At 49.3% G+C, this 24,622-nt stretch overlaps 1 protein-coding gene across 1 annotated transcript in view; it reads left to right on the top strand.

Moving 5' to 3' along the window:
* The window catches only part of GAS7 (growth arrest specific 7), an 89,791-nt gene that overhangs the window by 25,799 nt on the left and 39,370 nt on the right, over positions 1 to 24,622 (top strand). Inside the window, exons 2-3 of the mRNA XM_026654445.2 lie at positions 12,994 to 13,079; positions 14,503 to 14,556. Of these exons, the coding sequence (XP_026510230.1) occupies positions 12,994 to 13,079; positions 14,503 to 14,556 (140 nt within the window). The remainder of the gene's footprint in view (positions 1 to 12,993; positions 13,080 to 14,502; positions 14,557 to 24,622) is intronic.

Genomic DNA, 24,622 nt, shown 5'->3' on the forward strand with positions numbered 1-24,622 from the left:
GACAGGGACCTGTGGCTGAAAATGCTTCTGATGGAGAAATCCCTACAGCCGCCTATGGAGACGGGCAATGGCAAGCCCTCTCCCTCACGCTTCCCGGCCAGGTCCAAACCAATTGGGAGCATGGCTTCACCCTCTCAGGCAAAGAGGCAGGAAGCCCAATTGTCTCTGTGCAGAGACTTTCACAAGGGTAAAGGGTCTCCTGCGAGATCCTTACCCTCAGTGCTGAAAGTGCCGAAGGCAGGCGCCTCCGACCATCCCAGCACCTCAGCCACGGCTCCTGGGGAGCGCAGAGGCAGGGACCCAACTTCCTGTCCGGGAAGGTCTCCTCGGCACTGGTCCCCTCGGCTCCGAAAATAGACCCGGTGCCAACAGCGCATTCTGCCCCGGTGCCGACAAGAACGTCGACACTGAACCTGCCTGCCACTCCAATAGCAGCACTGGACCTCCCGCAGGGCGCCTACAAACGACCCACGGCACTGGGAAAAGCCAAACAGAAGTCTGTGCACACTTCTGAGCACAGATAGCACTCAGCGGAATCACAGCCCAGGGAGCAGCAGCAAGAGTTCCTAAGTCAGGATGACCTCTCAGTGGCACCTCAACCTAACTCTCCGCTCCTTGACACACAGTACTCACTCTTTGACTTGCCGCTCTCCCCACCTGACCTGGCTACCTTTACTGACAGTGAGCCTGATATGCAGCAGCAGGCGGAATTCTCCCCACCTGCCTCTCCTCCTCCACTGGAACCTTTTGCACCTCAGGTCAGAGCTCTCAACCACCAGCCTCAGTTTCCCTACTTTGCCCGCCCCCATGGGCGGCGCCTTACTTCTCTTATCCTATGCCTTGGCCTCAGTGGTACCCGTGGCCAGCTCCTACTGCCACTCGCCCTCATGCTTCTTCCACCAGACCACAAGCTCCTTCTGCGCCTCTATCTCCAGCTCCGTCTACTTCTAGAGCGCCTGAACCCACCCTGCAGAGGTGGGCTATGGACCATACCCTGATTCACTGACTCCTAATTCTCCATCAGCTCCAGACAGAGCCCTCATGCCTCCGCCTCCACAGAATGTGGACGACTTTAAACAATTCCAAGAACTTTTCAAGAGGGTGGCACTCAGCCAAGACATCCCTTTAGAGGAGGTCCAGGAGACGCAACACAAACTCCTCAAAATCCTCCAACCCTCTGTGCCTTCAAAGATCGCGCTTCCCATAAATGAAGCACTCCTAGAACCAGCTGACACCCTCTGGGAGACACCACCCTCTATCTTACCAACTTGCCAAAAGGCTGAGCTTAAATATTATGTTCCTGCTAAGGATATAGACTTCTTATTCTCTCATCCACAACCAAATTCTCTTGTAGTGGATGCAGCGACACACAGGACAAAACAGCCGCACTACCGGCCCACCCCTCAAGACAAGAATCTCAAACACCTTGACCTCTTGGACCGCAAGGTTTATACCTTCTCCACTCTGCAATTCAGAATTGCAAACTATTCCGCCCTACTTGCAAGCTACGACTTCGACAATTACAATAAACTCTTTGATTTTACCTCCCATATCCCAGAGGACAGGAGAGCAGACTTTAACTCAGTCCTTGTCGGGGGCCAATTGGTCTCCAGAACGGCCCTACAAGCATCTGTAGACATGGCAGACACAGCAGCCCGCACTACCGCAACTGCAGTGGTTATGCGCAAATCTTCCTGGCTCTCCGCATCCGGTATCCCCAAAGACCTGCAGACCAAAGTGGAGGATCTCCCCTTTGATAAAGAAACTTTCCCCCCCCCCCAAAAAAAACCAGGCGAAGTTCTTCACACCATGAAAGACTCTAGAGCGACCCTGCATACCGTGGGCATTTACCCATCCTTTCCCAGGAGACAATGGTATCAACCTTATCAGAGCATGAGCTTTCGTGGGTGAATACCCACTTCGTCGGATGCATGCGACGAAGTGGGTATTCACCCACGAAAGCTCATGCTCCAATACGTCTGTTAGTCTATAAGGTGCCACAGGACTCTTTGCTGCTTTTACAGATCCAGACTAACACAGCTACCCCTCTGATACTTAACCTTATCAGAGGCCATGCACATAACAGTATCAACGGCCTCAGCCCAGACTGAGAGGGGACATGGTAACAGTTTTCAAGTACATAAAAGTTTGTTACAAGGAGGTGGGAGAAAAATTGTTCTTGTTAACCTTTGAGGATAGGACAAGAAGCAATGGGCTTAAATTGTAGCAAGGGCTGTGTAGGTCGGACATTAGGAAAAACTTCCTAACTGTCAGGGTGGTTAAGCACTTGAATAAATTGCCTAGGGAGATTGTGGATTCTCCATCATTGGAGGTTTTTAAGAGCAGGTTAGACAAACACCTGTCAGGGATAGTCTAAATCAGTGGTTCTCAAAGCCGGTCTGACGCTTGTTCAGGGAAAGCCCCTGGCGGGACGGGACGGTTTGTTTACCTGCCGCGTCCGCAGGTTCGGCCAATCGCGGCTCCCACTGGCTGCAGTTTGCCGCTCCAGGCCAATGGGGGTTGCGGCAAGCGGCGCAGGCTGACGGATGTGCTGGCCGCCCTTCCCGCAGGAAACCCACCCACTGCAGTTACATCCTATGTGTTCCAGGCCTCAAAAATGCTTGGTCTGGCTTGTGTGCTGGGGTGAGCCATCTCTGTGTGTGTGTGAGAGGGGGAGCAACTGTAATGCATTGGGATTTAGCCTTCGGCTGCCCTGCCTTATTGGGCTCTATACAGCTGAGAGTAATGAAAGCTCTTTGCTGTGGCTAACTCAGTCCCTAGCCTGAACTGATTAGTGCCATGTATGGAAACCTCTGTCATCTATTTACTCTCCGCCAGTTGTTGAGACTCTGCAGGAGATGCTCAGGGTTGTATTGCATCAACCCCAAAAGCATGGATGGCAGAGTTCCTGTTGTCCTCTCTGTACCGTACCCCACGGCTATCGCCTTCTGGTCCTTTTCTGTGCCCTGGACACTTGGCTCACTTCTCATTCACTCAGGTCACATAGCTTGTGTTCAGAATTGTTTCCCTGGTCAGGTCGCTTGGGGCCCGGTCCAGCAAGATGTGTTCCCTCATGCAGCATCTTCAGGCTCCTTTGGCCACTCTCCACCCACCTACCATTGTGGTGACTGCACCTCTGACTGAGGAATGCTGAGTACAACTCCCATGAGAGCCCTCTGCAGAAAGCTGCAGCTCAAGAGGCAATTCCTGGCAGAGCAGAGAGACAGCAAACGTCAAGCCTCCAGCTGCAGCAAAATGTGGAATTGAATGGCATCTTAGTAAAACGTCTAACTCCATGCTCGTGGACTCAGAGTCCAAGAGCCCTGATTGAGATGACTGGGGCAGTTCCCACCTCTTACTGCTCTTGTTTCTGCTCAGGCAGGTGACATTGGGGCTGTTTACACCCCATCCACGTTTTCATGGTTGTCTCTTATGATTATTTCCCTTTGTTTGGGCCATTTAGTTCCTTTGAGTCTTTATCTCTATGTTGGCTGCTGCAAATGACATTTGATCTGGGGTTCGCAATGGGGGAAAAAATTGACCACATGAGGGAGCCTAAGAAGCACATGTGAATAGTGTGCATATGTGCTTCCTCTCAGCTTTAGGCCCCTCCCCAGCAATTCCAGAAATGACTGTTGGTGGAGGTATCCTGAAATCACTGAGGCGAGGAATGTGACAGGAAGGTCTGGCCCACCTTTGTATGCTCTGAGTCACAGGTTATCTTCCTGCACACACTTTCCTTGCTCAGCTAGTTATTTGTTCCTCTGCTCTGTGCTTCTCCTTGGAGCTGAAGCTGAAGAGGCAGCAGTAGCAGAGCCATGCATCCAGAGGTGAAAGTAAGCCGGTACGGTGTACCGGCAAGAGCCAGTACGTCGTGCCGGACCGCACCGGCTTCCGCGGTGGGGATTTAAAGGGCTCTGGTCTCCCGCGGCTGCGGGGAGCCCAGAGCCCTTTGAATCCTGCCCGCAGCTCTGGCAGCTGGGCTGGGGCTCGGATTTAAAAAGCTCGGGACTCCCCGCAGCGGCAGAAGCTCCGGGCCCTTTAAATCCCGGCCCCAGCCCGGCAAGGCTCCGGGTTCTCCGCAGCTGCGGGAGCTCCGGGCCCTTTAAATCCTGCCCGCAGCTCCAGCAGCCAGAGCTGCAGTGGGGATTTAAAGGGCCCGGAGCTCCGCGGCGGCCGGAGCCCTGGGCCCTTTAATTTGCCCCTGAGCCCCGGGGGCTCCCAGCCATCTCTGCAGCTGGGAGCCCCGGGTTGATTTAAAGGCCCTGGGGCTCCCAGCCACAGCCAGTGCCCCAGAGCCTTTAAATCTTGAGAGGCCCCGCCTCTTCTGGATGAGGCCCCGCCTCTTCCGGATGAGGCCACGCCCCCTCAGGACTTCGGCAGTACCGGTAAGTCCTGTAAGTTACTTTCACCCCTGCATGCATCCCATAACACTGTTCCACAAGGTGACTGACATGTATTAGGATGGCTTTGACTTTGAGGCTGGTACTGTCTTGTAGTATGAGTTGTAACCTGCTCTGCCTGCAGTGAATGGTGCCACCTTCCTTGTTTGCCTCTGGGCAGGGCCACCCTTTTGGGTTGCTGATCTGAGGCCAGGTCTACACTACAACCTTTTGCTGGCATAGCTCTGATGGTGAGGGGTCTGATTTGTAACGGATAGAGCTGTGCCAGCAAAAGCCACTAGGGTAGCTGCTGTTCTACAGACAACACTGATCCGTACAGCTTATTTCACTCAGGGGGGCTGGAGTCAAGAACCCCGGTGCAGAGCACAGCTTTGTCAGACGGGCTGTGTCTGCACAGCCACATCCCCTGCCTGGGGTTTTCTGCCATCTCCCCAGGCTCCTCCTGTACAGACCCTCAGCAGTCAGAGTTTGCTGAATCCCACAATCAGCTGCTCACCTAGCAAACACTCATGAAGACAAGGGATCATGGCTTCCGTGAAGCCACTGCCACCAGTCACAATCCTGGCTCCTTGCAATCACTGTCAGAGAGGGGCAGGACAGAGACCCTAGCTAGGGCTCCTCTCCATACAGTAATTCATTGTTGCCAACTCCACATAGCAGGAAGTCGCCAGACAAACCCTGAAAAGTCGCTAGATGTTGCTGTTTAAGCACGCAAACAGAGTCAAAAATGTCACTAAACAAAATCTCCACAGAATTTTGTATATAAATCCATTCCATGCTCTTCTCACTACATTCTGTTGCACATAAGTCAATGTCATTACATCTCAGTTGAGCATGTCCAGGGCTTCTTGGGCTGAGATCACTGTAATCTCCAGGTGAGGAAAAGAAGTCTGTGGAGGCTAATTAAATACTTTGCTAAAGCCAGGTGCACTCTGGTGAGAACAGCACATTAGCCAGGGCTTGTTTTTATGCAAATATGTTCCTTCTCACTGCTCCGTAGTTGGTGGCACACCCTGTGATGCAGGGAAAAATGGCTAATGAAGTGGGCAGGATGGGGGAGGCAGGTTAGCCGGCGAGGAGAGCTGCACAAATGGAAGGCGGGGTGGGATCTCTGTGGGAGGGTGGGGGGAAGCATCAGGCAGTGGGTGGCACTGCACTGGCCAAACAGGGAGCTGGCAGTGTGGGGCCGAGACAGGGCGGTGGGTGACCCATTCATTCTGTGACTGTGTCCCATGGCACTGTGCCGTGCTCATAGGGCCCTGGTGCACTCACTGTGCTGTTCTCTTTGAACAGAAACCACGTGGGAACGGCCGAGCAGCGTGCCTGGGACCCCCAGGAGCCCCGGGAGCCAGAAGAGTGCTGTGCCTGCAGGTACTGTTTCCTCGGCTGGGCCTGCTCTGGAGGTTTGCCCAGGCAGCCTGGAGGGTGAGGCATTTCCGGCTGGGAAAGGAGCTCAGCGTCCCCGTGCTCTGGCCTGACAGGCACTTTCCAGCTCAGGCATGACTGGCGGGCTCCAGGGCAGTGGCTGGTGCCCCTCTCACCATGAGCGCCTTCCCAGCCCCGAGCTACAGCTGATGTGGCTCTGCCCCCGGCAGAGAGCCAGCTCAGCTACAGCTGCTGCCCCAGGTGCGGCGCAGAGGCCACAAGGGGTGCGGGAGGGAGGCAGGGTAGGCGCAATCCCCACAGAGGACACAGCCTGGGTAACCCAGGCCTGCTGGATGTGGTGCTCTGTCTTCCTCTAGTGACACCTAGACTAGTTAGGGATTGATGCTACAGCCTTGGCTAAGAGACCCATGTCTTGTGGCTCAGGCAGTAGAGGCTCACACATTAAGCTCCAGAGGGCCCAGGTTTGATCCCAGCCACCACAAACCAAGGTCTGTCGACCTTACACCTGCATGGGGGAAAGGCCTTAGCCCAGCTCAGCGAACATGCCAGCCCGCCAAGAAGCTGCACATTAGTGTGAGAGCGAAGGTGTGTGCCCTGCTTGGGGAAGCCCAGGACAGGCTCATGGCTCAGCCGCTGGGCAACAGCCCATCTCCTGGTGACAAGGCCTCTGTCAGCTACAGCATCTGTGTGGAGGGGAATGCTGCATAGGGGAGGGAAGGGGAGCATTGCACAGGTGAGGGGAGCCTTGAAGGGAGGGGAGCACTGCCCAGAGGAAGGGAGTGCATCAAAGGAAGGGAGTGCTGCATGGGGGAGGATAGGAGGGAGGGGAATGTCAAAGGGAAGGGAGTGCTGCATGGGGGAGGGGAGTGTCAAAGGGTAAGCTGCACTGGGGAGGAGAGGAGAGCAGTGCTCACAGGGGAGGAGAAGAGAGAAGTACCTTTCCTCTGGGCCTGGCTCCCACCCCTTCACAGTGAAGAAGGCTGACAGTGCAGAGTAGGGAGCTCCTGGGGGCAGTGTGGGGAGTCCTTACAGAGGCCAGGCTGTGCCCTGTTAGAGGGGGCTGGCCCACACGTAGCCCTACCACCCCCAGGGAAGGGTAAGTTACAGCAGCAAGCAGTCTGGTTCCCGCAGCAGCCCCCAAGGGGAGTGCAAAGCCGTTCGGGCCAGTTGGGTGTAGTGGAGCCTTCTGAGGGCTCCCCCATTCACAGTCCCCCTGCATAGGGGCCGCTGAAGAGCAGACAGCGGGTCTGGGCAGATAGTGGGCCCAGGGCAGTGCTATGCTTGGGGTAGCTGTGACTCTGCTGAGCAGAAAGGGGAGCCCCACAATCCCCTCCCACACCAGGAACCAACTGAAGCGCACACAGCTCTGAGGAGGGGCTGAAAACAGGCAGAGCCATTGGATCATGTTATATCTTTCTCTGCTACATTGAAGAGCTCATTATCAAATTTTTGTTCCCCATTATAGACTGTAATCAAGCCCCTCTTTACTCTTCTCTTTGTTAAACTAAATAGATTAATCTCCTGGAGTCTGTCACTCTAAAACATGTTTTCCAATCCTTTAATCATTCCGATGGCTCTACTCTGAACATTATCCAATTTATCAATCTCCTTCTTCAATTGTGGGCTCCAAAACTGGACCCAGGATTCCTGCACCAGTGCCAAATTCAGAGGTAACACAGCCAATCTACTTCTGCTCGAGATTCTCCCATTTATACATCCAAGGATCCCCTTCTACAGATCTACATTAGCTGGGGATCTGGTCCATTGACTCCAATGGAGCGATACCAATTTACCACAGTTGAAGATCCGGCCTTCACTTTGCCTGTAGATTCTGCGTTATGTGAGTGTGCCATGCAGGCCGCGTCACTCCAGGGCGGGGGACAGTTTGAGGCTGCAGGTCGGATGTTTATTCGGCACTGGTGAGGCCACATCTGGAGTATTGTGTCCAGTTTGGGGCTCGCCACTAAAGGAAGGATGTGGACAAATTGGAAAGAGTCCAGTGGAGGGCAACAAAAATGATTAGGGGGCTGGGGCACATGACTTATGAGGAGAGGCTGAGGGAACTGGGATTATTTAGTCTGCAGAAGAGAAAAGTGAGGGTGGATTTGATCACACCCTTCAACTACCTGAAAGGGGGTTCCAAAGAGGATGGAGCTAGGCTGTTCTCAGAGGTGGCAGATGACAGAACAAGAAGCAATGGTCTCAAGTTGCAGTGGGGGAGGTATAGGTTGGATATTAGGAAAAAACTATTTCACTAGGAGGGTGGTCAAGCACTGGAATGGGTTACCTAGGGAGGTGGTGGAATCTCCATCCTTAGCGGTTTTTAAGGCCTGGCTTGACAAAGCCCTGGCTGGGATGATTTAGTTGGGGATGGTCCTGCTTTGAGCAGGGGATTGGACTAGATGACCTCTCTTCCAACCCTATTCTTCTATGATTCTATGAAACTCACTCAGTAGAGCCCCACCCAGACAGCCACCAGAATGGGCTCATTTAGTTCGGAGGGCTGCACTTCCAGTGCCCATTTCCTGGCACCTTGGCTGTGAGCCCCACAGCTGTCAGCACTGCACTCTCTGCAGCCCACGCTGACCTGACCAGCTGCTCGCTAGCTGGTTGCAGTCCCATCAGCAGAAGGGAGGGGAGACTTCCCTGGCACTCACCAGCACAGGCAGGCGATCCGTAGAGCCACACCTCCCAACCAGTCCCACCCACCTTTAGGCTCAGAGCAAGCAGGGCTAGTTTGCAAAGGTTTCAAATCCTGCATTCTTTATGGGAATGTAGGTGACTCAATTTGTCTCCTATACGCAGGGGAGGGGCTCAGCCCTAGCACCTCCCCTACCTTATACCAGGGTTCACTCTTCAGGGAGTGCAGCCCATGACTGGGAGAGAGAGCGGAGGGAGAGGAGTAGCTGAGGATCCAGCTTTCGGGCAGGGACTGGCCACAAGCATCCTACTCCCAAGAGGGGTGGGTAGAAAGCAGCCAGCAGCAGAACTCCAGTGGGGCAGTGGCGGTTGGGGAAGAAGGGGTGTTGTAAATTCTTGAGCACCAAGTAATTTTATCCCCTAAAATACTAAAAATGTAGAATGCAGCTAAACAAGAAAAGGTAGGGGCCAGATCTGATTGGCTATCTCAATGCCCACTCAAGGAGGTGATGCCCTCTACCGTAGGCACATGGGGTTCTTCGCAGGCGTTAGGGGAGGCACTGCGTGATGAAAGACAAGCAATATACTCCCAAGGATTAACTGCCAATCTCCTGTAACTAAGGAAAGGAAAGGAAGAAAAAGATAAACAAACCTCAACCCAGACAGAACACAAGCAATCAGAAAACAAAGGTTTCTTCAGTTACACGTTCCTCTTGTGTCTCTCTCGGAGAGCTGTCCTCAGAGATTACACCTTGAAGAGTGGGCCTGGTCTGTAGGATGCTCTCCTCTGTGTAAGTTAGGACCAGAGTGCATTATTCCCCAACTCAGCAATGAGTCCTGACTCAGAGATGGGCACAGGGGCTTTGTCTAAGGGTCAGTGAATCCTGCTTGGTTTATCATGGATAATCTAAACAGTCGATAAATAGGCAGAGGTGAGTGACCTGAACTAAATCCTATGAAATTGGACAAAGTTAATAAAAGAACCAATTCAAAGAGCAGTGTGGAGACAGGCAAATTAATAAATATTAAGAACTTTAAATTTAAATTAAATCTGTTTACCGAGGTTAGCTGCTGTCTTCTCTCCCGGTGTATGCGGACTGAACAATCTGATGTTTAACAGGAGAAGCTTTTAGTATCTTAAACTACCATAGTATTTCCATATTCCATTAGAATTATTGCAAGAACAATTTAAACTGGCAGTGCTTTTGCAAACTCCATTTCACCAATAGTGCTGAGGTCTCTGAGATATCACCGCGTGCAGAAGCCGTGCTGGACTGAAAGTTACCTCTTGGTGCTGTGTTGTAGCTTCTTTGTTCTTCTTGGTTGTCTTGCTGCTCTTTGTTTGCTTCTTGAGGTGTTGGCTTGGAGGTTTGATGAGAATACATTAACAGGCTGAGTTTGTGTGAGAATGAACATAAAAGCTCAAGAGAGTGTAAGTGTGTGTAAGAGCATAAAACCATAATCAGAGAGGGAGTCTCTCACTTCAGAGGAATTATACTCCTCTCTTGCCATGATCTGACTGGAGCTGGACAGCACATCTCTTTCAAGGGCTTGACTGGACTCAAGTATCAGCCACTGTCACCTTTCATTGGCTCAACCCCTTCATGGGCTGATCTTGGTAGTATCTTCCATTCTCAGGTATGCATGTGCAGCAGGGCTGTAACTCTTTTATTCGTTCCATTTTCTGAGCTATCCCACTAGTTCCATCGGGTTTTAATAGGAGTTTAAATTCTGTTTCAAATGAATACAGACACTGCTATTTCCTATATTTCAGCCCTTAACATCGTTTTAAAAACAAATTATTCTTAAAGAATCTTTAAACTTAAATGGGGATCAAATAAAACACTGTCTTTTCTTCTTAACTGTCCGTGGAGAAGTTCTTCTTGTCTTCCTGAATTTGATAAGGAGTTGCTTAAGCCCTGGCAGATAACTAATTAATTTCCTAATGAATATAAATAATTTTATACTCAAGTGGCTTCTTATATTAGTTCTCAGTTCTAGCAAGGTCATTTGATTCCATATTTGTACAGAAAACATCTCAATATTCATATAACAATGGTATCAGGCAGTTCTTGTATGGAGTGATTGAATTTAAATACAAAACATTTGCAAATGAACATCTCAAACAAAGCTTATATCATCTTAAGTATTTGAAAGACAACTCAAAGGTTCACCTTGAAGAGAAAACATGAGTTAGAAGGAATCAGTCTTCTGTAAAACATTTCCCAACCATAAATGTTCTTAAAGTTTGAAGAATGAAGGCTTTAGAAAACGTATAAAAGAAATCCGTTTCAGTGAGGATATTTCTAGAATTCTTTGTGTGGGTTTAAAACTAAAGGTTTTTCTCTTTGCAAAGAGGAAGGGTGAATAGGGTGCTTTTATGACTTTGTTTATGACTCTGGTAGCACATCTTAAGCATCACTCGTCTTTGTAATATCCTGAATAAACCAAATCTCTTTATAACTTGTTTTTTTTAGATAAAGTACACGTGTATGCCAGCCTTGTGTTTTTCACAAGGAGAGGTGTCTTATCCTCAGAGAAGACTCTCTTTGTTAGTTGTTTGTCTTTTGACCAATTGTTCCTAGATTTGCAGCCTGCGATTTATAGGTAGAGCCCTGTGCGGATACAGAAATGTGTATCCGCATCCGATCCGCTAACCGCAAAAATTATCTGTGGATATTCGCATCCGCAGATTTGCAGGGTTCTACACTGAGGGCCAGGCTGAGGCTCTGAGGCATCCCCCCAGCCGGAGCCCAGTCCGGGAGAGCCACGGTGCAGCTGTGGGGGACCCCCACCTTTCCTGGGTGGGGGGCCCAAGCAGCCCCTCGCCAAGTGTCCCAGCCCCCCCACCTAGTGTCCCTGCCCCCCAACCCCCCGCCCAATGTCCCCGCCCCCCCCCCCCACCCCCCCCCCCCCCCCCCCCCCCCACGCAGGGCCGGGGGGGGGCCCGGGCCCCCCCCCGCCGGCCCGGGGGGGGCCCCCGGCCCGGCCGGGGGGGGGGGGGGGGGCAGCTCAGAGCCCGAGCAGCCTCCGGCCCGTGTTCCTGCCCCCCCGGTCCACCGCCCAGGGCAGGTGGAGGATCCGTGTCAGAGCCCTACTTTGTATCCACATCCGCGCTGCTATCTGTAGTAATGGTCTGTGGATATCCACAGATATAAAGTGGATACCTGCGGATTTGCAGGGCTCTATTTATAGGACATTTACAATTTGCAATTAAAGATTCCTATGAAAGGCACAAATCCAATAACTATCATGTAAGTACCTCTTTCCAACCTGGCTAGGATGTTGTCTCTTTCTGTTTGTCTGTCTGGTCTATTCAGATTGTAATCTCTTTGGGGCAGGGACAGTCTGCTTCCCTGTGTGTCCTGTGCACAGCACAAAGGAGTCCTGACCTCACTCCATGTGCTCCCAGAATATAAACAGTGACTCATTTCTAATAGCACAGCAACTCAGAACTGCAGGTTTCTCTCTCCCAACACCCCTCCCTCACTCCCAGGGCATTATGCAGTCCCAGTTTAGGTGCCACTTTGAGTTCTGTGGCAGCTCATACCATCAGCCTGACAGGGTAATGGCAGAGCTCTAATAGCCCTGCAGCTGCCTGACTGACATTCAGTCCCCCAGGAGCCCTCCAGTGAGTCACAGCCCAGGGGAACAGCCATTAGTAGTAGAAATGGCTGTTTCTACAAACACCTTCTGGAGCAATCATCCCGGAGTGTGGTGGAGCCAGGAGCAGATGCTGAGGGCTATGTACATGGATTCCTCCCTCACTTGAGACAGGATCAGTGTACTCTATCCCCATTTCTCAGGCTCTATGCAACAGGCAGCTGCAGACATCCGTCCCTTAGGGAGACATTCGGATTTGGGCATGGACCCAAGCTACATGCTCTGAAAACGAGGATCCCGGATGTATGAGCCCCTGAAAACTGAGGGTGCAGAAGTCCTTTGCACTCATTATTTGTTGTCAGGACTGGTTTCTGCTTTATGCTTAGTGTCGGCTTTTCAAGGAGCAGATGCAGTATCCAGCCCCAAGCAGCCACAAGTCAGGCCTCAGAAAATCAGGGGATGGGCTTTCAAATCATGCAGTTTTAAAATATAATCAGCGTTGGATTGTTGTCCTTTGCCTCTAGTTTTTGGGGTGCTGGTTTGCAGAACAGAAGTGGAACTAGTATCTGCCACATGGAGGGACTAAGTGGGCTGTTGGGAATTGATTCAAGTTCTAGGGCGTCTCCCTTAGACCTTTCTACAGCCGTCTAACTCTGCTGACTTCAGTCTGCCCTGGAGCAGTGAGAGGAGGCCTGGGCCCAGAGGCTAGACACACTACTGGGTTGTGGGTTGGCACTGCCCCATCCAATTCTATCGAGTCAGGCCCATGCCTGTTTAGAGGTCTGTTCAGTTCAGGCACTTCTGGGGTAAGACGGCACATAGGGAAGGCAAGTATCTTGTTACAGGGTTCTGAGAGTTTACCTTTATGATAAATAAAGTGACCAAGAACCATTGAAAGTCTGTATTTAAGTATTTGCTGCCTAGAGCAGCCCTTCTAACCTCCTCTGTGTGTTCCTTACAGCGAATGGATATCACACCCCTGTGACGCCCATGCATCAAATGGAGCCTGGTCATATGAGTCTCCGGAAACCCAGCGGGGACCCCCAGGTAGGTTTTGGGGAACATTCTGAGCAGGAGTGTAAAGGAGTAGGGTAGTTTGTGAGCCCTCCAGTGACACTCACAGTAAGCATGCTTTAGAAGCTGCCAGAACCCAGTCAGAGCAGCAGTGTGTATGTAGCTGGGCCAGGCATGTTTGTCTATAGGCAGGAAACAGTGGAACCCCACTGTACCGTGTACTGTGAAAAAACTCATACAGATACAGACAGACATCATCTTCCTTTCCAAATGCAAACAGATGGACATCATACCAAAAGGACTAAAGGTAAACAGCTGCTACTCTGAAAACTGTATCGTGTGGTTTCCTCATGTTTCCACCACCTCCCCTGCTAAGCTGTTCCAATGTTTAATCACTGCTAGGAAATTGCATCTTATTTCAAGGCTGAATTTGTCAAACTTCCATTTCCAGCCATTGAATCTTGTTAGGTCTTGGTCATCAAGGCTGAAAACACCCTGCTCTCAGATCTCTGTTCCATGATGTGTTAGTGCCTAGACACAGTGATCATGTCATCTCTCAACCTCTCTTCAATAAGCTGAGTAAATGGAGCTCCTTGAGCCTCACATAGAAAATCTTGTTTCCCAGCTCCTGGATCATTTAGTGGCCCTCCTTTAACCTTACTCCAGAACTTCCAATCCTTCCTGCAGTGTGGACACCAGAACTGGACACAGTATCCTAGTAGTGGTCCTACCAATGGTCTGTCCACAAGCAAGATTATTTTCCTTTAATATTCCCCTTTTCATACATTAGCCCTTTTTGCAACAGCATTGCACTGAGAGCTCATGTTGAGGTGATTGTTTGCAGTGACCTCTAAGTCTAAGTTGTTACAACACACAGCACAAGGCCCTGCTCTGGATCAGGGCCTGTGGGCATTACTAGAATAGAGAATTAGTTGAATTCTCCAAAGTGACACATCCCCCCCAGGATCAGTTCAGTACTGCAGGAATTCAGAGCTTGGCCTTGTGGGCAGTACCATGGGGCGCAGCAGGTTCAGTGGCTCTGGGGGGCTGCATGGGTACAGTGCTTCAGTGGATGGGCACAGTGCTCAGTGGCTGGACGTAGAGGGTACAGTGGCAGTGGTGGCACAGCCAGGAAGGGGCCCAGGGCTCAGTGGTGGGGGGTTAGGGGTGCAGTGGAGGGGTGCAGGGGCTTAGTGGAGGGGCGCAGCAGGGAATGGGCACCAGGGCTCAGTGGAGGAGGGTGGTGGCTCAGGGGTTCCTTGGTGCCCAAGGCTGCTCCTCAGCTCCTGCCCGGCCTCCCCCTCGTCCCCACATCGCTCCCCTGCCCACTGCCCCACCTGTCTCGGCCAGACACTGACACCTTTCAGTGATTCACTGCGCAGCTCGGGCCAAGCACACTCGCACACCCTCCCGCCATGGAGTGCATGCTGATGATGCCTCTTTCCTCTCTCTGCAGAGTCCGGGGTCCCCGCGTGTGCCCAGGAGGCTGGCCAGGGAGAGCTCGCGGACGGTAAGTACAGCCGGGACAGCCAGCAGCGCTGCAGGCAGGGGGTGAGGCCTGGACAGTGATCCCTGCTGCTGTGCCGAGGGCCAGCAGTATGTGGGCCAGCTTCTGGGGCAGGGCAGATCAGCCTGGGATGGCAAAGAAAGCCCCTGGCGGGTGTGGTGACCCTGGGGCAACCAGTCAAACCAGAGGGCACATTTCTAAAGCTCTGTCTGGGGTCTCCCTGCTCTGTTTTTAAGGGGCACTGAAGAAAAAACTTTAACAAAACGGCCTGGGTCAAACATGTCAGGCCAGTTCTTAGCAAAGTGGCCACATCACAAAAATGGAATTGACACTAATTGCAATCCTGTGCGTACTGCCAACAGAGGCCCCGAGTCTCAATGAGCAATAGACATTGAACTGCTCGGAGCCCTAGCAGTGCTGCCTCCAGGCAGAGGTGAGGAACATTGGTAGCGAAGCCTGTTCTGCCTGTGTAGAACCTGTTCTGTGAATGAATGGAAATCTTCATTCTTCCGGGCTACCAGGCCAGCATCTTTCACTGGCACTGAAGGTCACACCCCGAAAAACAATACAAATCAAAGTGATACAATTTCACAAGAGATATCTGTGCCCTGAAATATCATCCATACCTATTGTGTGAGGACTTCTGCCAAGAGTGGCCTTCATTCTCTACCCTTTTTCTGCCATTATATATGCTTTTAAGCATGTACATGCACTGAATTCCCCAGACTTAGAAGAAAAAGAGTGATTCCGTTCTAGCACTGATAGAGCTGAAATTGACTCTTTCCTTTGCTTCCAAGTTTGTTGGTTTTGTCAGATAAAGTTAAGGCTCGCAATAATTGGATGCATCTTCTGCTGCTCTGGGATTTGGAAACTGATTAGTTAATCTGTATGTTACATGGTGGCAGAAAACTGTCTGAGATCCAAAACTCTTTTTCTAAATCTGTCTTCAATAAAAAATCTAGAAAAGAAGTTTGAGCAATTAGTAAGGAATGCTGACTCTGCAAAATAACTATTGCTAATAAACAGCTGGTAAGGAAGTACTTGGGAAATGTGAATACCTACTATACAAATCAGCTGTTCTGTGTGATGTGTCTAACAAGCTTACTGATCCACTACCATTTCTTTTTTAAAACTCAGGGACAATTCAGGAGGTAATGAAATACTGGAGAAATGGAAATTAAGCACCTTATTTTCAATGAAGAATGATTCTGCCAATTACCACCCTAGAAGTGGAACTTCTCTCTCTAGCTGAAAGAGAGTAATGCAAGGGCATTAATATCTGGAAACGCATCCAGTTTGGTGGAGATTTCTGGAAGAAAGTGCAGGGATTGCTAGTAGGATCAGTGTTAATTAACATCATTACTGAACCAGATTGAATAGTTTGCAACTTTGCATTACAGAAAAGGGTGTTATTAATCTCCCTAGATGAAACTTTGTGACCATATCTGGGCTTTAGTGTTCAGTTCTGGGCACCTCAATGCCAGAAAGATATATTTAAAAGTGGAAGGAATTCAGAGAAGAACACCACAACTGCTTGGGGCTGGATGGGATTTACTTAAGAGGAAAGATTAAAAGAACCAAGTGAGCTAAGCATTGACTAAGGGAGAGGGGAGGGAGCATGCTCATAACCTACAAATACTGGAAGGGTATAAAGCCCAAGGGAGGGAGAGGAATTATTTGAAGTCATACATTGTAGGGGCGTAACTAGGAGTAATGGGATGATCTTGGGAGAACAGTCTATTGAGCTGCCCTTCCGTCAATGAGGAGTGTTTTTGTGCCCATGTACAGATTTGTTACAGGCCATTTTGGTGGCCATTGGTGAGTCACTGAGGCTCGATGGGAGTTAATTCAGTTGTCTGAGTGCCCATATGATGCATCCCTCTGCTGTGGTAGCCCAGTCACCTCCATCAGTCCTCCCACTGCTGTCCCAGAGTGCATCAGTCACTGAAAAAGTGGCCAGTCTGGTCACCTTTCTGTCCAACAGTCACCTAGCAGTTTACATAGCCATGCATGCTGTGTGGAGCTCACTTGTAAGCCATTTCAGAGCAAGGAACCTCTTTGTCCTGCGCAGTGCTTCCCAAGGTCTGGTAAATGCCTGTGCCCCTGCTTGCACCACTGCTGAAGTCCTCACCTTCATCTGCCTGGGGCTGCTGGGCATGCCCATTGCCAACTGGGAACGTGGCACAGAGAAGCCAGGAGGTAGCCACTGTCCACACTGGGAGTCGAGCGCTCTGAGGGGGTGGCAGAAGGATTAGGACCAGATAGGGTGTATAAACACACCTAGGACAACAGTGAAACACCAGGAAATTCCCCCACAGTGTGTTCATTCTACTGTGAATTACACCTGGTCCTCTGCAAGTATCCCACCAGTCAGCCCTTCTTGGTGATCGACAGCCCTTACTGTTAACAAATTGCACTTTAGTTCCTGTCTCAATTTGTCATTAAACCCATACCATAATATACAGGTGATAATTTTGAAGCCCTTCAAATTTCTCTGGTATTTAAGCAGTACTGTGGGCTCTTATGCCACTTTAACCAAAGATACAAACAGTGCTAAAATCTTTAGTTTACAAGCCAATTCAAGGCTTCTTCCTCTTGTTGTCTATGAACTGTCAATTCTCTTGTCAACAAAGTCTGTGTGATTTAGGCTGAGCTCTTTGAAACACTCAGGGTTTCATCTTACAAATTGTACAACTCTTAGTATAATGAGTTTCTCCAGCCTCCACATTCTCAACTGAGTTAGTGATTAGACATGATTTCTAGACAACTAAGACAAACGATGAGTGAAATACAAGTAGATGTCATACATTTTAGTCATTCAGAGGGTTTTAACTCAGGTACGTGCTTTCTAGGAAGCATTTAGTTTAACATAACCATGTTGTCAGTTGATGAAACAATATATGTATAACTAGGCTTGGCAGACTTTGGTTTTTTATATATTTTTGACAGATTATAGAATCATAGAATATCAGGGTTGGAAGGGACCTCAGGAGGTCATCTAGTCCAACCCCCTGCTAAATCCCCAACTAAATCATCCCAGCGAGGGCTTTGCCAAACCTGACCTTAAAAACCTCTAAGGAAGGAGATTCCACCACCTCTCTAGGTAACCTATTCATATGTACGGTGAAATGGACATTTACTAATACAAATCTAATCCTTCCAAGACTGTATATAAGTCATTTTGCTACTTATCAGTTGGAACTGGCCTGAAGCTGCCTTCTCCAGCTCATCTGCACAGTTGCAACGACTGGTTCCTTGAGTTAGCTAGAGAGTTCATTCATTCAGGTAATTCACTCAGGGTGTTGTGATACCAAGTTCTTGTCTCTTCCAGATTTTGCAGCAGTCTCCCTAGATCAGTGGTCCCCAACGCGGTGCCCGCGGGTGCCATGGCGCCCGCCGGGGCATCTATGAACGCCCGCGTACTGGCCGGCGGAGAAGCATCCGCTGAAATGCCGCCAAGAAGCATCATCATCAAGAGGCATCGCCGCCGAAATGCCGCTGATTTTCTGCGGCTTTTTGGCGACGACGCCTCTTGATGACGCTGCTTCTCGGCAGCAACGCCTCTTGATGTTGCCGCTTCTCGGCATTTCGGCGGATACTTTTCCGCCGGCCACGGTCCTTGGTGGCTTGTCGTCCAGCGCCCGCCACACCGAAAAGGTTGGGGACCACTGCCCTAGATGGTACTTTAACCGATAGGGTTAATAGGTGCTTGTCAGTGATAGGCTTTAGTTGTTAACAGCAGGACATATGTTCACTGGGCTAGGTGATGAGTCTTTCTTGTCCAGCTGATTCTGGTGCATGGAGCATCGTGCTGAACAACACAGGGCATATTCTACGTGATGCAGCAAAGCACAGTCAAATAGCGACCCAGGCTCCTGCCAATGATTTGAAAAGTCCATCCAGGTTATAAGCTGTGTCACTTCTCATCATCATGATAATAAAATACTGATGGAATAGAATTGTAAGATACTAATACATCATCTTGCTTCTCTCCAAATACAGAACAAAAAAAAGTTGTGGAATACTTCTGCCTTTTGTGCATCGTGGTTGATAATTTTATGTCCTTATCCTATCATAATGGCACTATACCAGGGGTAGGCATCCTATGGCTCACGTGCCGAAGGCGGCACACGAGCTGATTTTCAGTGGCATTCACACTGCCCAGGTCCTGCACCGCTCCGGGGGGCTCTGTATTTTAATTTAATTTTAAATGACGCTTCTTAAATATTTTGAAACCTTATTTACTTTACTACAACAATAGTTTAGTTATATATTATAGGCTTATATAAAGAGACCTTCTAAAAAGGTTAAAATGTATTACTGGCACGCAAAACTTTAAATTACAGTGAATAAACGAAGATTCGGCACACTACTTCTGAAAGGTTGCTGACCCCTGCACTATACCATTGTTTGGATTTCATTTGTTTTTGACACATTTAAAGAATTGCTTCTTACTGGCCATAGATTTTTCATTGATATCTTTATCAGTAGTTTGCATTTCCTAACTGCTGATGAGTAGTCATTGCTACCAGCTTCCTCATTTTTCAGTTTTGTTTATTTATATTTTAATTGCTGTTTTAATTTCCCTCTGAACCAGAATGATTTTTTAACCAAAGAAGCCGTCTTATATCATTGTAGAGTTGTGGGGCTTGGGGGCATCTAACAGAGCATTTTTATGTCTGTTGCTGATATCGTGTGGATTATAAAGACCTGGCCTATTTGCAAGATTGGGAAAGTCATTCTCAGGGGTTGAAGACTGTGGGAGGTGCTTGTGAAAATACGGGTGGTCTAAAAGTCAGTTGCGACTGTGAAGAATTTGGAAACCGCTGCATTAGAGGATTGTTGCCTGAAGGACTGTGGAGAAAAGCTGGGTTTGGGAGATGGCAGATGGCTTGGGATACAGGACTCGGGAGCATGTTCCAGGGTTAAGGTGCAGTTTGGGGACAAGCATGGAGATACTTGTGGAAGGAGTGCACAAAGAGGGAGTCAGAACTGTCCAAGCACAAGATGTGCACAGGAGAGTTTCAGGGACCTAGCAAAGAGACGCAGCTGGGCATAGCATGGGACGAGAGGCCCTGGAAAAAGCAACCTGCTCTTTCTATTATCTTTGATCAGCACCTGGAGGCAGGGGACCAGCTGCTTACTGAGCTTGCAAATTAAGTTCCTTGGAATGTCTCTCTCCACCTGTGCAAGAGTAGTTAAAGCAAATGTGTCACCCCCGGCGGCTGGTTTCCTTGGCAGTAAGGACAAGAAGAGACAAAGCAGCCTTGGGTTTCTTGGAAAATCAACATCTCCTGAAGCCCATTCCCAGTATGGAAGCAAGGAAGGGAAGAGGCCCGACAAGCTGAACCAGCAGTAGTGGGAAATCTCTTAACCATAGACTCACTCCTGTTCCCATTGAAGGCAAAGGTGAAACTTTTGTTGATCGCAGTGGAAGTCAGACTGAGCCCAGTGTGCAAGGATATGTTCGAGAGGAGGGGCCTGTCGGTAAGGTAAACCCAGGCAGGGTTTGCGCTCAGTTCCCTTCATGGGATTCCAGGGATGGATGAGGTTTGGAATCGGCTTGGTTCTCAGTCTGTGGAAGCCAGGGGTCCTCCCCCACCTCTGCCTCCATGGCTCCAGCATACAGTAGTCTCATGCTCCTGTGGGGTTTGGAGGGCCAGCGTGCCCTGGTCATTGTGGCTTCCGTTCTCACAGTGCCAGGGACGTCACACTATAGACCCAGAGGCTGTAGAAACTGTGACTATAGCTCGAAGATGGCCAAACCGCGGCTTTTACAGTTAAAGTCCGGCTTGTGGAGCCCCGCCCCATTCTCCACCTACCAGACTTGGGGGAGGGGGAGGGCAGCTCGGGACCTCTGTTTTGCAGGGAAGTGGTGGGGTAGGGGCTTCTGCCCAGTGGGGAGGGAGGTCTCGGGGCTTCAGCCCCGCAAGGTGCATCTGTTGGGGATCGGGGCTTCAGCAGGAGTGCGCTGAAGCCCCAAGCCCCGGCAGGCGCATCCTGTGAGGCAGAAGCCCCAAGGTCTGGCAGGCGTGCCTCGGCTCTTGAACTTATGAATATGGTTGTATGCGGCTCGGAGGGTCAGTAAGTTTGGCCACCGATGCTATGGTGTATTGCAGTGGTTTTCAAAATTTTTAGGTTGCACCCCTTTCCAAATAATGGAGTCTACCACGTAACCCCTTCTGAGATAGTGTCATAATATACCTATGATTAGATTGCCAAATCTTACTAAATAAAATGCATTGTCCACCATTGCAGGATTTTTCTCACATACTTCCTGACAACCCCTAAAGACACAAGTACCCATTTGAAAACCACTGGTGTATTGCATTATGTTAGCATGTGACCATGTCATCGAAGTTGCATTGTGATAATGCATATGCACAATGGCAGAGTAGAAGGTGTGCACACACCCTTGACACTAGTATTTCCTGCCTTGTGGGCAACTCCCATTGTAATCACAGGGTTGCATTCATTTTGGGATTGTCATTTAATTAAAGAAACATCCTCATTTTGTCCCCAGAGGACGTTTCACTTGGGCAGTATGCCATGCCGACCCAGCAGTGTCTGTCAGGAGCTCCCCATTTGACTGCACACAGGAAGCAACGCTTTCATTTTGCCTTTTGACATTTTACTGCTTTTCCCAAGTATTTTTCAAAGGTCCTTCCAGTCTAATCCACTTTGGAGATCAAAGCAAAGAGGGAAAATCAGTTCCAATAGAGTGTTAAACTATTCTCTATCTGCTGTAAACAGTCCAGTGTACAGGGACTGAGAGCTGCTGGCCAAATCCTCCTTTGTTCTGGGTGTAGAGGACAAAAGAAGAAAGGCTTAACTCCAAGAGATTGGCCAGCCCAGTCCTAGGATCCTCTGAAAATCCCTCCAGCTGATGATATGATTTGATCCAACAGCAGCTCCTTGAGGTAGAGGTAAAGAAGACAATACCTTTGCATTTCAGAGTTATTGCTGAGTCATTTGGCAGGAATTTGTCTCTGTAGAGCCCTTTAACAATTCCAAAAATGAATAGACTTTCCACATTACATAAATGTAAAGAGACTGTACAATGCCTTGCCTTAGAGCAGTCACATAGCTGTGCTAGAGAAGCCTTTCGAGAAGCTGGAGTACTTGGGGATGGGAAAGGGAGGAGCAAAAAAGCCATTGCTAGAGGTAAACAGTTGTTTTCTGCAAAAAGCCAAAGGTGTTGACCAGGACTGTACTGTTAGACATGTACTGTATAAAACCTCTGGAGTTTGTTTTCCATTGCAGTGCTGCTCTGTGGAGAATTGTTCCCATTTCATGATATGATACAAGAGAGACCTTTTAAAAATGATTTTAAATATATAATTTAGCCCCCTGGAATCCCTGTGATAGAGGAAAAGTGCGTGAGGGGGAAAGGGAGAAAAAGGACAAGTTGGAAGAGATAACTGAAGAAGGGGTCATTGGCACTGCAAAAGCCTATGAGCACTGAGCAGTCCCATCGATTTTGCTGGGGCTATTCATAGACGGATACACTGAGTACATATAGAACAATATATTGTATAAATCTCTTGGATACCACAGTGATCAGCAGGTCAAGACAGAGATTAGAGTTTATGGCTGCAATCTGCTTCCTTTCCGCAGCTTTGCCCCATATTTAATCTTACACTTTGTTTTGTTATTGTAGAGTTGTTCAGTAGCGGCGTGCACAGCCAAGCACTTCACTTGTTAATGTAGGTTTGCTCAGCAGTGCTATGTGCTGCCCAGCACCTCATTTATTATTGTAGGGTTGCTTAGCAGTGTGCACAGCCAAGAGCTTGTGAGCGCTAGACTGTGCACATTGGTTTTCAATTTTAGGATAACTCATCCAAGAACAATTGAACCCAGTGAATTTGGCAATATATCTGAGTATTTTCTCACCACTCCTGACCAAGTCTCTGTACTTTCTATTGAGAGGAAGCAGTTTTCTTGTTGATGTTTTTACTGTCAAATCTTACTGCAAGACACAAGGAAAGTCATTCGTAAGTATTTATTATTTTTTAAAACTCAGACAGCTTGAAAAGAAACCCCATGACTCCTCCATCATCCACAATGGCTTTGAAAACAGCACTTATAACAACAACAAAGGACTTCTTTTCCCCAGTAGCTGAAGATCTATTTACTGTGGTACAAACCTGTTTCTCCTCCCTTTGTTTAATGGAAACTCACTTTGTCTGGATCCTGTGTGTCTCATCTGCATGTCCAAGTGCCCATCATTGTTGCTGTGACAGCACTGAGGAGAATCTCACAGCAGGTTCTCTTCCGAATAAGGCCGTATCTGCACATGCGCTACAGTGGCACAACTACATCACTGCAGCTATGCCTCTGTAGTGCCACAGTGTAGACACTTCCTAAAGCAACAGAAGGGGTTTTCCCATCCATATAGGAAATCCACTTCCTAGAGCAGCGGTAGCTAGGTTGATGAAAGAGTTCTTCTTCGGTACCACAGTCTGAAAGGGCAGAAACCCAGCAATGCATCTGCACTCAGAGGTCAGGAGTCCTGGGCAGAGTTCCAGTCCAGTGGTGAGTCTTGGGTGCTCCTGGTCATCTTCGGCGCCAGTAACCTTTCCCCAGCAAACTCCTCCAGTGTCCTCTTCTGCTGCTCTCTGCTATGCCACACAGAGCGACAACCTCCCCCACTTAACTAGCTAACAGCCTCTCTCCTTATTCTGAATGCAAAGTCACAAGCTCCAGTACTCACGGCCCCACACCACTTGGGACAACAGTGATACTTGGTCCAGCTCTGGTGTGTCCTCCTCAGGACATTCCTCCCTGGCACAGTGCTCCTCTTGGCTCCTGTCCTGGGGTGTCCCTGGTCAGCCGCTCTGTCCCTCCTGGGCTCTGGGCAGGTTCTCGGCTGCTTCACTCTGTGAGGGCCTGCTTGCTGTAGCCCTTCTGTCTGGAGTCCCAGACACACCCACCCTGTCACTCTCCCTCTCTCACTGCTCTTCCCCCCCTCTCCCCCCCCCCCCCAAAAGGCAGCACATCCTCTGCCTGGAACAATCAGCTCTCCCACCCTCAGGACAAAGATTTAAAGGGGCCATGCTCTCTAAACTGCAAGGGGGTTACACAAGTAAAAGGTACTGTGTACATCCTCTGAAACTAGATTGAACCAAGAAACTTCCTACCTTGTTTTTCTGGTACCGTGGTTTACCTCTTATCTCTTTGCTCTGAACACATGCATTTCAGGTATCAAAGAGCATGAAGGCACCTCCTAGGTTTGTACTAGGATAGAACAATCACATCTCTTGTCCTCTTCCTTTGGGACATTCCAATTCAGGCCAGTGAGAGTAACTCCCTTTCTGTTGCTATGGTAAACCAGTCATCTGTCCTGATCTTGTCAGCTTCCCTATTTGCTTAAGCCAAAACTTACTTCAGTGAATGCAAGGGGTTATGGGATACTTAGCATAAGAGAGCAGGGTTATGTAAAAATCATAGTCCATTTAGGCTATATAATTGCTGTAATATTTGTGCTTAATGCATACTAATAACTATATGGTGTGGATAACACATATTATTAATATGATATGTATCTATGCTAGCTAGCATATATTAGTCAACAGGTATGTACGCCCTGTCACAATTTCCATCTCTGAGATTTGTAAGGCACAACTTGGGCCATGTCTACACTACAAAGTTAAGTCTACTTCATGTAAGTCAACATCGAGCCTCCAATTTAAGCAAGTTGATCTTGCATGTCTACACTACGTTCATTGTGTCGAAGGAATGCATCCCCACTAGCAGGGCTTGCATCGATGCACGGAGCACTGCACTATGGGTAGCTATCCCACAATGCACGTAGCCAAGTGGAATTTTGGGTTGGGCTTGCACTGTCTTATGGGACCAAACATTGGCGTGGGTGGTCATGGGAACATGGTGTTAGCCTCCCATGATGCACTTGCCTCCCTCTCTCCCTCCCTCCCTGAAATCAACTACAAACAAACCAAGCCTTTTTCGCACCTTTTTTTGTAAGCTTGGGTTACCCGTGCGGATGCCACAGCATGATAAGCATGGACCCTGCTCAGCTGTACACTGTTGTTGTAAGCATTACAAACAC

This window comes from Terrapene carolina, unplaced genomic scaffold (genome assembly GCF_002925995.2).
Source record: "Terrapene carolina triunguis isolate 2854851 unplaced genomic scaffold, T_m_triunguis-2.0 Scaffold192, whole genome shotgun sequence".
Lineage (NCBI taxonomy): Eukaryota > Metazoa > Chordata > Testudines > Emydidae > Terrapene > Terrapene triunguis.